This window comes from Schistocerca nitens, chromosome 4 (genome assembly GCF_023898315.1).
Source record: "Schistocerca nitens isolate TAMUIC-IGC-003100 chromosome 4, iqSchNite1.1, whole genome shotgun sequence".
NCBI lineage: Eukaryota > Metazoa > Arthropoda > Insecta > Orthoptera > Acrididae > Schistocerca > Schistocerca nitens.
Window position 1 is genome coordinate 283679783 of NC_064617.1, and position 14009 is coordinate 283693791.

At 36.2% G+C, this 14009-nt stretch overlaps 1 protein-coding gene across 1 annotated transcript in view; it reads right to left on the reverse strand.

Moving 5' to 3' along the window:
* The window catches only part of LOC126252852 (uncharacterized), a 77480-nt gene that overhangs the window by 11711 nt on the left and 51760 nt on the right, over positions 1-14009 (reverse strand). The window contains exon 4 of the mRNA XM_049953803.1: positions 2268-2560. Coding sequence (XP_049809760.1) covers positions 2268-2560 — 293 coding nt within the window. The remainder of the gene's footprint in view (positions 1-2267; positions 2561-14009) is intronic.

Consider the following 14009-nt stretch of genomic DNA (forward strand, 5'->3'; position numbering starts at 1 on the left):
GGTCAGGAAACCGACCACTCCTAAAGGAAAAGTTACAGATATGGCTAAGTACTGGGCTAGCATACATAGAACAATACTTCAGTATTCTGCTAGATACCCCGTCATATTCAAGAGAGTTCTTGGGCTTTAGTGATTTAATTATTAACTCAATCTCCCTCTTGTCAGTATCATGGAGGAGCATTTCAGGTAACAGTCTCGGAACACTTTTTTCTAAGAGTGCTATATGATTCCCCATTGGGACTAGGTTTCTATTTAGTTCACCTGCTATATTCAGAAAGTGATTATTAAATACTGTACATATATGTGACTTATCAGTAACACGGACATTCCCACTACGCACTGCTTCTATATTCTCGACCTGTCTCTGCAGACCAGCCACTTCCTTTACGACTGACCATATGGTTTTAATTTTATCCTGAGACTTAGCTATTCTATCTGCATACCACATATTTTTTGCCTTCCTAATAACATTTTTAAGCACCTTACAATACTGTTTGTAATGGGCTGCTGCATTTAGATTCTGACTGTTTCTAACGTTTTGATATAATTGCCACTTTGTTCTTCAAGATATTCTTATCCCTCTAGCCAGCCATCCAGGCTGCCTGTTTGTGCTAGTACCAATATGGATGCGAGTGCTGCAGTTCTCCAGTCCAAAAAGGTAAGTAAATATGATGAACATCAATATATTGCAAAAAGGTTGTGAAACAGTGGCAAATCTTACAAGGGTCATTCAGGTAGACTCATGTTGCCTAAAAGGATGCTTTCAGTTAAAACATTTCAACACTATATTTATACATTGTGATTAAAAGTTTACATTTAAAAGTTATTGCCGTGCCATAATTTATTCAAGAAATATTATGGGTTTACAGTGAGCTGCAAACTTTAAATTTGCTCTCCAGAAAAAGTCGACTTTAGGACATACTCCACTTGGCAGCCAACCTGCCCATCCCATCAATGAGCACATGGTGTGGATGTTGCTTCTTCTGTTACTTGTGTTTTATAAAAATGCAGATTACCTACATTCCCCTCTTCAAGCTATCAATGGTACCTGAGCATAGTGGGTCAATAACACAGAATAACTGTTTATTAGACATCTTAGCATGTATCTTGCAATAATACAATATCTGTGTAGGACAATTGTTGCTTAGCAAATAGAAGATTTGCTAAATGGAAAAAAAAGCCTGTAAGTGAGAAGGATAAATAAGTTTAAAAGATATAAAATGGAATAAGTTCCAAAGAAAAAGCTAGAATGGAACACAAACAAGACAGATGAAGTGAAAGGCTGGTGTTGAGACAGGATTGGGGGTTGGAATGCAGTGGGAACAGTTGTGCGAGACTCCAAAGTTAGTAACCCATTCCTGGTTTCAGAATTACATAATGGCTGGGTTCAAAACATCATCCACCAGCAAATGCCCAAATAAATGAATGTCTGGAACTGTACAAAACACACTGCTTACACTGAAGAGTGCCTACATTTTTCCCATCATTTCGTTTTTCAAATAACCACAGAACTGCTCATAAATGACAAACTGAATTTCTGCCTCACTAAAAGTTTTAAAATGCTGATAGGGGGTCACCACCAATTCTACTCTAAATTTATACATTCAGTACTCCAGTATGGTATCACTGTATTGCAAGACATGCCTAGTTTGTACAAGACAATAAAAAACATGATGATACACATATTTTTGTATGTTTGTATCATGCAACCATATCCTATTCCATACTTATCAGAGAAGCACTGTAGCATCTTTTGGGGCAGTTATCCAAAGAGCTCCAACATTATTTTTAAATAGAAGTTAACAAATCTGTCATTACTACAGAGAGCTGGCACATTTCCTACTTGTGAGTCAGACAAGTTAAAAGAAACTACACGAAATGCATTGAAGGTGTCAAGACAAGGGGGCTATAGATTGTAGAAGGCACGGTATAAGGTCAAGTGGCCTGCACTATTTCTCATTCATTGCTCTATTTGTGAACTATGATAAGCCATTTATGACACCAAAACTAAACAAAACTGGAAGGAACATCTGGAATGAATGGGAGAAATAAAGATTCCAAAGATGGGCTTACTATAGCAACCCAAAGGAAAAAAGAACATAGGACGGACAGTTAAAAGACCGGACTGAAGCGAGAACAAGTTTCTAGGCCTAAACTGTTACAGACAGAAGAAGAAGAAGACTGACCTCTTAGTACTGACTCCTCTTATGCAGAATATACAAAGGATCTTCAATAATAACTACCTGAAGTTTCTTCCACATACATACCATTTCTGGTTCGTCAGACAGCTGCAAAATTTTCCTGCGGGCTAGGCTATTCAGTAGAGCATTACGGCTAGGTTTCAGCTTTGGAGGATGCACAAAAAGTCTTGGTCGTGAATGCTTTGCACCAGGTAATACTAATTCTGTATTCGAAGCCTGAAGCTGTGAAGATGCTGATTTATTTAATGTCAAGGTTGTATGCTCTTTGTCAGAGAGAATTAATTTGTTGCTTGCTTCTTCCAGCAAATCTTCAACACCAGTATCGCAAGAAATACCATTCAATTGTTCTTGGCTGTGGCCTGAAAAATAACAAAAATGAAACATAAGGGATTGGATGTGGCAGGAAGACAGGGATCAACTAGAGTAGGCAACTTGAGCCACACAGGGAATTTTCAGTAAACTGTAAAGACCAATGTTAGATATTTAGCACCAAAAAAGAAAACACACACACACAAAGCAAAATCTGCCGGAAGCAAAACCATACGAGCTAAAACTTTTTCTAAACAGCTCATTAAAGAACGTAAAAACACAAATTGAAAAACAACAACACATTTTGCTGTTCTATTAAATAAAATTGTCTTCTTATTATGCTGATTTTTAAAATAATTAGTCATTCAGGGAAGGTTAACTTGCTTTTTTAAATTATTTAATACTTTAATTCTTAAAATGGTTTCAAGGAAAACAATTGAAGTTAAATAGCTAGCTTTAACTTTTTGAAATAAGTACCCCACGCTACACGCTGTGGTAAAATTAATTGGTCTCTCTGTTTTTATCTAGAGGATTTCCTTTAACCTCATCTGTAAATAATTTATATCTTTATGTTGTTCATGGAGATACATCTCACAAGCCACAGGGTGCATAACAATGCCGTGAAGAGAGATATTTTTTCAGTGTATATGGATGCTGCTAATGGAGCACCCCAAGGCTTTTTATTAGACCCTTTATTCTAAATTTTTGTAACAGATACAGTGCACTATTTGTCAGTGGCAAATGCAGTGTCTGAAATAGTCTTATTACAAGGAACTGCAAAGCTGGTTTACTGCACAAGATTTACACTACAGCATAAGAAGTGGGAAGATAGTTGAGGGATCAATACATAATTGAACCTAACAAGAAAAATAGCAGGGGTGAGTTTCAGAGACATAACAAAAGCCGTAAGTATTATACTGCTATAATTACAAGTCTATGGCATTATCAGACATCTTACAGTGGTAAAAGTACATGAAGTACTGAAAAAATAATAAGCAAATGCTACATTTAAGAGTTTTTTGGGGTTGCTGGAATAGTGGAACAGTATTATGTGCATACTGTTCAGATATCAAAAGGCTTGTATGATTTGGTTTGATGTTCAGGGGCCACACAGTTTTAAGAAAACAATCATTTATACTTCAGAAATAAGTGAACAGGATAACGAATGGTGTTAAGAATACAAAACGATGAGTGACCATATTTACAGAATTTAAAATCAAGACTCTTTGAGGGTTATATGTATATCAATGTTTGCTTACAGGAAGTGCACAGGCAATTTTCAGCATTAAGCACCCAAGTTCCTAACTACAGAAAGAGGAATGGAAATTATTTCCATTATGAAATGAGTAGCTATCTGCATCTACAAGATTACAATGCTATTCATATGTAAGTGCTTGGCAGAATATTTCTCTACTGCTCCAATCCAGAATAGCATATGGAAAAAAAATAAACATTTTCTTCTTTTGATGCAAGCTCAGATTTTCCATATTTTATCACAATAATCATTTTTTCCATTGTAGGTGGGCATCTTCAAAATACTTTTGTATTTGGAACAGAAAGCTGGTGATTGGATTTTCATGAAAACATCTCAGTGCAACAAAAAATGCCTTTGTTTTAATGACTGCCACTCCAACTCGCATATCATACAAAGTCAGATCATAGATTTAATGTACAGGGACTTGTCAACACTGTAATTACAATTCAAATGTATTACAGGAACAATATATAACAACAGCATTAATATAAAAAAAAAACTACTACAGTCATTTATTTGAAATAAAACTGCTAAGCTTAATTAACAATCATTTGCTTTTTTGCCTAGACTTTCACATCATCATTCAGAAACTATTATAGGGAATAATAGCATTTCTGCGTTAACAACTTTCATAGCTTTTGTTTCAGTTGCCCTAGCTCCAGGCTGTGGATTTGTTTATTTTTTTTAGAATATTGTAAATTGTCATGCCATGTATTCTGGGATTTGTGCATATAGCTGGGAAGCCTGAAATTTCCCTTGTTCCCAGTGCTGTATTGATATTTAAAATTATTGTCTATGAATAACTTACGGTTACTGTATACAAAAATTATCAGTTCATAAATGTACAAACAGAGGGCACTTAATACAGTAGAGCCATAGTAATTCAAGCTAGTTGGGACTGAGGCTACCCCGAATTAAAAAAAAAAAAAAAAAAAAAAAAAAAAAGGGAAATATGGTAATATCATTAAATCAATGGGTAAATTATGAATGAATGGTTAATAAGCACAATAATTATTAAAAATAACTAAAAAGCCAATATTGAGCTTACCCATGTTATATGTACATATATGGACACACATTTAAAGTTGCAAAACTATAAGTTACACTTTAAAGAAATTGTCCACAGTCTTGTTTCAAAATAGAACTTAGTTTTCTAGCAGCAATGTTGTGTCATCTTCTATGAGGCATGATGTCAGTTGGAGTAGCTTCCACTTGCCACTCGATATAATGCAATGCCACATCTAGTGCTGCCAAATCCTTGATTTAAGTGATCACTGGTACAAATTCTTCAGGAAATTCCTTGTCATAGCTGTCTTCAGCAGGTTCAGTAACCGTTTCAACAACTGCAAGATCTGTAACTTGTAACTGTTCATCACTGTTCGTACATTCTCAAATATCACTCGCATTCACATTTTTACACCCAGCAAGCTTTTCATCAGTTCTGCCAATTTTAGAAATTCTTTGATGATTCCTTCATCTTCTGTTTGTAGAAGCATCTGAAGCAAAAAACGTTGACTCCTCTTTTTTCAAGCGTTGTAAAATGCCTTAGTCCTATTTGTCCTCATCATAGTGTGAACCAGCATTGTCAAGCATTAAGATTACTTCAGAAAGCAGGCACTTTTTCTAAAATCCACTTCTTAGAAATATTTTTGTCCATCCAAGTAGATTTTTGGAGAACATATGTAACAGGCAGTGCAGAAGCAGTGATATTTTTTAATGCTCTATGCTTAGCAGATTTCCCTATTACCAACACCTTCAGTTTATGGTATCCACTTGCATTCGATGCAGCATGAACTCTTAAGCTCTCTTTACATTTTTTTTGTAGCCCAGGGCAGCCTTTTCTCCTTTTGAGGCTATAGTTTTAGAAGGAAGCATTTAATAACTTAGCCATTACAGTTGATCAGCAGTGAGACTTTCTTCTTGTATAATTTTTATTAATTTCTCGCCAACTGTGTAACAGTTTGAGAAGCTGCAGAAAGTTCTTCACTGCAAATTTCAAGCTGCCTTATGCCATATTGCTTCTTCCACCTATCCCATCATCCTGAACTTTTAGTAAAATAGTCCTCACCTTCCTTAAACTCATTCCTAAAAAATACTACTTTTTCTTGTAGAATAGGCCCTGAAAATGGATTTCCTTCTTGTAACAATATTATGAGAAGGAAAGTGGCTAGTCACCATATAGCTGAGATGCTGAGTTGCAGATAGGCACAACAAAAAGACACAATTATAGCTTTCAGCCATTAAGGCCTTCTTCAACAACAGATTCTCACAATATTGTTACATTCCATACTAAATTTTTCATTGTTTGATTTCCTTTTTGTCTTTGTTAAGTAAACCAAACAAACAAAGGTTAACTCGTTTTTTTCATATTCCGATTTCTCAATTGACTTTCAGTTCAAATGACGAAACGGAACACTTGTCTGATAAAAATTTCAATTTGGTCTCTGTTTCTATGTCAGTCTCCAACTGTCACTTCACCAACTCCACACTCAGCAGGTAGTTTTTTTTAATGTTTCTTAATTTTTTCCTTTGTCTGGCCTTTTGAAAGCCTCCAGTTTCACATTCAACGGCACAAATTTTCTCTTACTCCTACCACTCATTGTAATGTATGAATGAAAACATTAAGAAAACACACAGTTACATACAATGAGGAAGCAAAGAAACAGGAACACCTGCCTAATATCATGCAGGCCCCCGTGAGCACGCAAAAGTGCCGTAAAATGACATGGCACGGACTCCACTAATGTCGGAAGTAGTGCTGGAGAGAACTGACTCCATGAATCCTGCAGGGCTGACCATAAATCCATAAAAGTACGAGGCGGTGGAGATTTCTTCTGTATAGCATGTTGCATGACATCCCAGATACGGTCAATAATGTTCATGTCTGGGGAGTTTGGTAGCCAGCGGAAGTGTTTAAACTCTGTGGAGTTTTACTGGAGCCACTCTGTAGCAATTTTGGATGTGTGAGGTGTCACATTGTCCTGCTGGAATTGACCAATGCACAATGGACATGAATGGATGCAAGTGATCAACAGGATGCTTATGCATGTGTCACCTGTCAGAGTCATATCTGAATGCATCAGGAGTCCCATATCACTCCAAATGCAAATGACCCACACCATTATAGGACCTCCACCAGCTTGAACAGTCCCCTGCTGACATACAGGGTCCACGGATTCATGAGGTTATCTCCATAACCGTACACACCCATTTGCTTGATACAATATGAAATGAGACTCATCCGACCAGGCAACGTGTTTCTAGTCATCAACAGTCCAATGTCAATGTTGACAGGCCCAGGCGAGGCGTAAAGCTTTGTGTTGTGCAGTAATCAAGGCTACATGAGTGGACCTTCGGCTCCAAAATCACCATATCGATGATGTTTCGTTGAATGGTTCACACGCTGACCCTTGTTGATGGCCTAGCATTGAAATCTGCAGCAATTTGCGGAAGGGTTACACTTCTGTCACAGTGAACAATTCTCTTCAGTCATCGTTCATCCCGTTCTTGCAGGATCTTTTTCTGGCTGTAGCAATGTCGAAGATTTTATGTTTCACCAGATTCCTGATATTCACAGTACACTCGTCAAAGGATCATACAGGAAAATCCCCCCTTCGTTGCTACCTTGGAGATGATGTGTCCCATTGATCATGTACCGACTATAACACCATGTTCAATATCACTTAAAACTTGATAACCTGCCATTGTAGCAGCAGTAACCAATCTACCAACTGCACCAGACACTTTTGGTCTCATATAGACATTGCCGACCACAACACTGTATTCTGTCTGTTTACATATCTCTGTATTTGAATATGCATGCCTATACCAGTTTCTTTGGTGCTTCAGTGTATGTACAGTACACAGTGCATACATACAACACACTAAAATTAACGTGACACAGGTAGCTCACTACAGTACACGTTACTACACAACCAACTACAGCAGATACAACAATGGTCAGCCAACGTTGTAAAATGTGTACTCTACTAAATGACCATTGTTGCTGAGTAGACACAGCGATAGGGGTAACAATATGTACTGTACAACAGATTGTCAGGCAGTCCCAGCTAGTTAACGGTCGATAAAGAAAGAGCAAGCACACTCTTCAAAGCCTAATGGTATCGTCAAACGGGGTGATTTCGGACACCGGGGCGGATTCGGACAGTACGGCTTATTTGCTCTTTGCTACTACATAGAAAGAAAGAGTTACTTACTTTAACATCTGTGCGCCAGTTATTTTAAGTGCAAGATTGCATTTATCACTTTCCACAACTTTTATTTTGCATCAATTGTTTCCCTAGGTGAATAATTGACGAACAGTCTCAGTGTTAAAAATCCATGCATTATCGTAAAGTGGAAACTTTCTATTGTTGCGCCAAGCGGGAAGTTATTGTAACCATAATTGTCGACGCGCTCAGTAGCTAACAGCATTGAGAAAATTTCTGTACAAGTTTGTCGAGTTTCTCATATAAGGTTATAAAATAACAACGGTTTTTGTAAAACTGTGTACTGTGTGGGGTGATTTCAGACAATGCCAAGAACGTATAAGAGCAGGAGAGGTGTAATTATGACCCGGAACTTTTAGATAAAGCTGTTCGTGATATTCAGAGTGGTAAATTATCGTACCGGAAAGCATGTGATTTGTATGGTATACCTAAATCAACCCTACAAAATAAAGAGCAGGAAGCACATCCGAAAAAAATGGGAGGACAGCCAGTGCTAAATAAAGAAGAAGAAGAAGAAGAAGAAGAAGAAGAAATGTTGAAGCAAGGTATCTTGAGGGCTGCACATTTGGGATTTCCCTTCACTAAACCGGATATTAGGTATTTAGTTAAAGGCTACCCTGATAAATCTGGCCGAAAAGAGAAGAAATTTTGTAATAATTTGCCAGGAGAAGAATGGGTGCATTTATTCCTCAAACAACAGTCAGAAGATCTTTCCGTTCACTGAAGCAAAAATACTAAACAAGCTCATGCAGAAGTGAACAAAGAGACTGTTTATCTAAATTCTTGCAAAATAAAAACTTATTTGTAATATATAAAATTCATTATATCATTCTATATCGCTTATTCGTAACATAGGGCTACCTTAAAATGTGTAAAATGTCACCAAAATCAAATAAGAAGCATGTAGAATTTAAAAAAAGAAAGGGGGGGGGGGTGTAACTGTCTGAATACGCCCTCTATATACTGTAACTTTGGGCAGAGATTTAAAAAACACACATGTCCGAAATCACCCCAATCCATGGGGTGCCTTCGGATACTTTATTTAACTGCCTCAGGTAAATATACCTACACATACACTTTCTGGATTTGGGATATTTTATTCGTTACACATATACCCTACCACTTCCGTAACAATCAATTTAATCTAACAATATATACAAAAGTTACAATCAAAATAACAACAAAACCATTCGATATCACCCTGTTTGACAGTACCTGTCCATCTGTAATAGGAATGCATTAACACTCTGAGGCAAAATTTATTTTTGTGTATTATGAACTAAAACCCCCACACGGGACAATTTTAACTGTACTGTATACAGAAAATTGAAAGAAGTTTCAAAATGTAGTACATTCAAAAGTGCGTAAAATGTACATGAGCACAATGTATGAAAATGGGTTTTTACTCCAATTTTATGTAAAATTTTAATTTTCTTAGGACCAGTTCAAAATACATGGAACTTTGAAATACCAGGTCTCTACTATATTTTTAAATTTATAAGCAGTGGGTGAAAGGATTCCTTTGGTTTTGCATAAATTTTTAATAATTGATTTTTGTAATTTTAAAAATGGTTCAAATGGCTCTGAGCACTATGGGACTCAACTGCTGAGGTTATTAGTCTGTAATTTTAATATTCTAATCATTTTGCTTCCGTTAACCCTATAAAACCTTATAAATGACTCAAAATAGCTGTGATAAACTACTTTTCTCATCTCCATGCTAGTTGAAAAGATAGATTCTTCAACACAAGGGTCAGACTGTTTAATTTATTAGCTAAGTACTTTATATGTAAAGAACAGGATAAAATTGGGTCTAGATGCATTGCTAAAACTTTAACACACCCCACTTCTTCCAGTTCTTGGTTCCTATGATTAATGTGGGTTTCATTTACTTTTGAGTTTTTAGTTTTGAGCTGCAATAAATGTGTTTTTACAACATTCATTTTCAGTCCATTGAGTTGGAATCGGTTTTCTAAACTATCTAGTAGATTTGTGACTTGTTTTCAACAATGGCAGAAGTGTCATTGGCAAATAAGACTGAGTGTGAACTTACGTTAAGGTGTAAGTTGTTTATATAGAAATAAAATTGGAACTAGAATCAAACCTTGTGAAATACCTTGAGAAATAATCATACATCCAGAAAATAAACTTGCCTGGCTCGATGATATAACTACCTTTTGTGTTCTGTTTGAGATATGACTTAAACCACTTTGAAGCACAACCCCCAATTCCGTATCTTTCCATTTTATACAGGGGCAAGTGATTCTTTACACAGTCAAATGTTTTTTGGGGTTGCAGAATAATCCCGTAACTTTTCTCGACACGTCTACGGTGGAAATTATTTCTTTCACAAACTCATTAATGGCATCTACTGTGCTTTTTGCCTTTATGAAAGCCATATTGATTATCTGAATTGATGTTGCTTTTTCACTATTTTTTTTAAATTTGCATTACCACCACTTTTCAAATATTTCTGAAAATATTGGATAATAGAAATTGGACGGTAGTTCCCCACATCTTCTCTTGAGCCTTTTTTAAGCAAAGGTTCTACCTCTGTATACTTTAGAGCATCTGTAAAGCGGTCTTCTTCAAGTAACTTATTAATTATTGAGTAAAAGGGCTGAGCTATTATCCTGGCAGCTGCTTTAAAGACTTTGCTAAGTATGTCATTTCAAACAACATAATTTTTATTTTTTAGACATAACACAGTTTCCACTACATCTTAAGGGTGAAATTGTCTCAAATTTGTTGAAGCATTTTTCTGCCTTCTGGTCTAAACGTACTTTTTCCATATAAGCATTGACATCTACATCTGATTTTGCAACATTCATAAAAAGTTTATTGAATGATTCTGACATTTGATCAGAACTTGTTACAATTTTATTATTTATCTTCACTGTCAGTTCTAATTCCCTGTGCTGATTTTACAACAGGCCACACTGCCTTTGATTTGTGTCCGTGAGCCAAGATGTAATTATTGTTAAGCATTAATTTTGCTGTTTCCATTACCCTTTTAAATATGCTTTTATACTGTTTGACATGATTAATGAAAATGGGGTATTTGTTGCACTTCATTTCCTTGTGAAGTTGCCTTTTTTCCCCACTGGAAGTTTTTATTCAAGCAGTCAGCCAATTTAGCTTATTCTGTGTGGCATATTCTAAGAGGAAATATTTCCTTAAATACATGTAAAAAAAATTTAAAAGTGTGTTAAAAAGCACAAAGATTGGAATATCTTGAACTTGCCACCCCATCTCTTCTAATTTAGAGCAGAACAATTTTAAATTTTTAAAAGTAAAATGTCTTTTACAGTATGTTGCCCTTCCTTGCATTAGTTATTTCAATAAATAAAGCACAGTGGTCTGAAAAGTCCTAAGTCTACATATAGCTTCCTCAAGTCATCAAATTTATAATTAGTTAAATATTATCAATGTATTTGCTCTTGTGACTTCCATGAAATTTACCTTGAAACCAAATTTTTGGATTAACTCTACAAACTTCATTCAGCCACTGGTTTCATTTTATAAATTTATATTAAATCAGCAGCTATTAAAACCCTTTTTTTCTCATTGTTGACTTTCTGTAAAAGATCCATTAACTTTGGTAAAAGTAATTTTGTTACCTCTACATCTTGGATTCTGTGTATTGACATAATAACAATATTACATTTTCCTGATGCAATTGAGCAGCTTTTAAATACACTTTAATTAAGAAAATTTAAATCATCTTACACTTTATACTCTACTAAATTATTTACAAGTATGCATGAGCCTCCTTGGCTTCTATTGGTTCTACTAAAACTTGAGGCTATATTTCACTCTTTCATTATGATTGGTTGTACCTAAGCCATTTATCTTCAAGTATGTTTGGGAACTGGCACAGTCTTGAATAAAAACATTTATCCCCCGTTTCCCAATAATACAAAATATGTTGCCCTTCTTTGAACTTTTCTGATGACTTCTGTCAATCCTATTTGGTAAAGATTCTATGACACACTTCAGAATTGGACAGACAAGAATATTGTAGGTAGCCTCTATAATAGATCTGTTGCATCTTCTACGTGTACAGCCAATAAAATACAGTCTTTGGTTCACCTTCCCTGCATCATGATTTATGTAAATGTTCCTATTTAAGTCATGTGTAATTGCAATCCCTAGGAATTTAATCATATCAACACCCCTTAAATTTGTGCTATTTATCACGTAGCTGAAATTTAATGGAATTCTTTTAGTACTCACAAGGGTGATTTCTCATTTTTTTATTGTTTAGAATCAATTGCCACTTTTTACAGCATAAGATATCTTGTCTAAATCATTTTGCAATTATGTAACTGTGGTATCAACGTTCGATACCACACTTGTTAGGGGTTGCAGTTATCGATCGCGGTCCGTACTAGTATCACTGGACCCGTGAGTCTAGAGTAGCACTGCTACACGGCTTGCAACAAGTCTCTAGCGTGCACTCAGCCACTCTTGCTCGGGACGTCAAGTAGGAAAGTAACATAACCTTCAGCTGATAGGAAACAACCTCTAACAAGGCACTTAGTTAAAGTATGGCCTATGTGATGCCTCTATAGCTCTCTGTTTGTAATTATATTCCTCCTGACTATGAAGACTCCTGTACCACCAGTTACGTACTATATATTATTTTTTACCAACGACTTCTAATTATTTTAGTCATTGTAGACCCAGACCATGCAGCCAACTCCTTATCGACTTCCCTGACGAACCTGCCGTATATGCAAAGAAGAGATTTGTATGTTTCTATTTAGCATTGGCCACCAGTCATTCACATTGGCGATTATTCATTCGTCGTCGTCATAACAATAACAATAACGGAAATTTCCAGGATGGAAAAATATGTACAAATGCCTATAGAGGACTGGTGCTTGGCACACTTTTTCTAGAAACGTGTACACACATTCACACAAACAACCCTGCAGATACCCAAACGTACACACCTATGGTACCAGCAAGACTCACTTTCCAATTGGTTTTGGTTTTCTGATGACTTTAATAGGCAGTACATGACAGCAGCATCATGTGCAAACAATCTATGAGTGTTGCTCAGATTGTCTCGTAAATCATTTATATAGACGGTGCCTGCAAAGTAACTAGGTACAGAAAAAGGCAAATAAATTCTACATTTAGAACTGTAATTTACTGAAATTAGTATCATGCATACACTGTTATACAGGTATAAGAATGTGGATGCATACTTTAAACTTCAATGTAGGTGCCTATGACAGCGATCAATCATTTCAAATGGCCGTGAATGGAATCCCCAGTCCTCTGGAGAAAATCGCATGGGGTATTGGTGATAACGTCCCGAACCTGTGCTTCCAATTCTTCCATTGTGCCAAGTTTCATCTGGTACACATCACATTTACCCCAGCCCCATAAAAGGTAGTCACATATGGAGTCAGGTCTGAACTTCTTGCAGGCCACTCTTGAGGTCCGCATCTTCCAAGCCAATGTTCTTGGAAATTCTCACCCATACACAACATTTGCAAAGTGAGGTGGTGTGTCATCTTATATAAAAATAATGTCTTCAGTTTTATCTGATATAGATATTGTGGGCCAAATACAATTTTCAAACATCTGCAGGTAACGTGCTGCATTCACTGTTTTGTGCAGGATAAACCATTTGATAAAACTTGTGGCAGTCCTTCCACACCATATGGTCACTTTTGTGCAAGGATGCATCTTCTCCATCATAACACCACAATTCTGTTCTGACCAATAAAGGCAATTGTGTCTGTTGATAAAAGCTTCCACATAGAATACAGCCTCATTACTCCAGAGGATGTTATTAAACAATTGGTGCCAATATTTGTGGCAACCCAAAATTGACTCCACATACTCCATTCTGCAACCACAGTTTTTCAGTGCCAGCTGTTGCATGTGATGACTTTTCCTCATTCATAATTCAATTCTTTATGCAAGATCTGACATACTGAATACCTTTTAAGTCCTCTTTCATGTGTTCCCTTGTCAATATAACCAAAATCTCTCTAT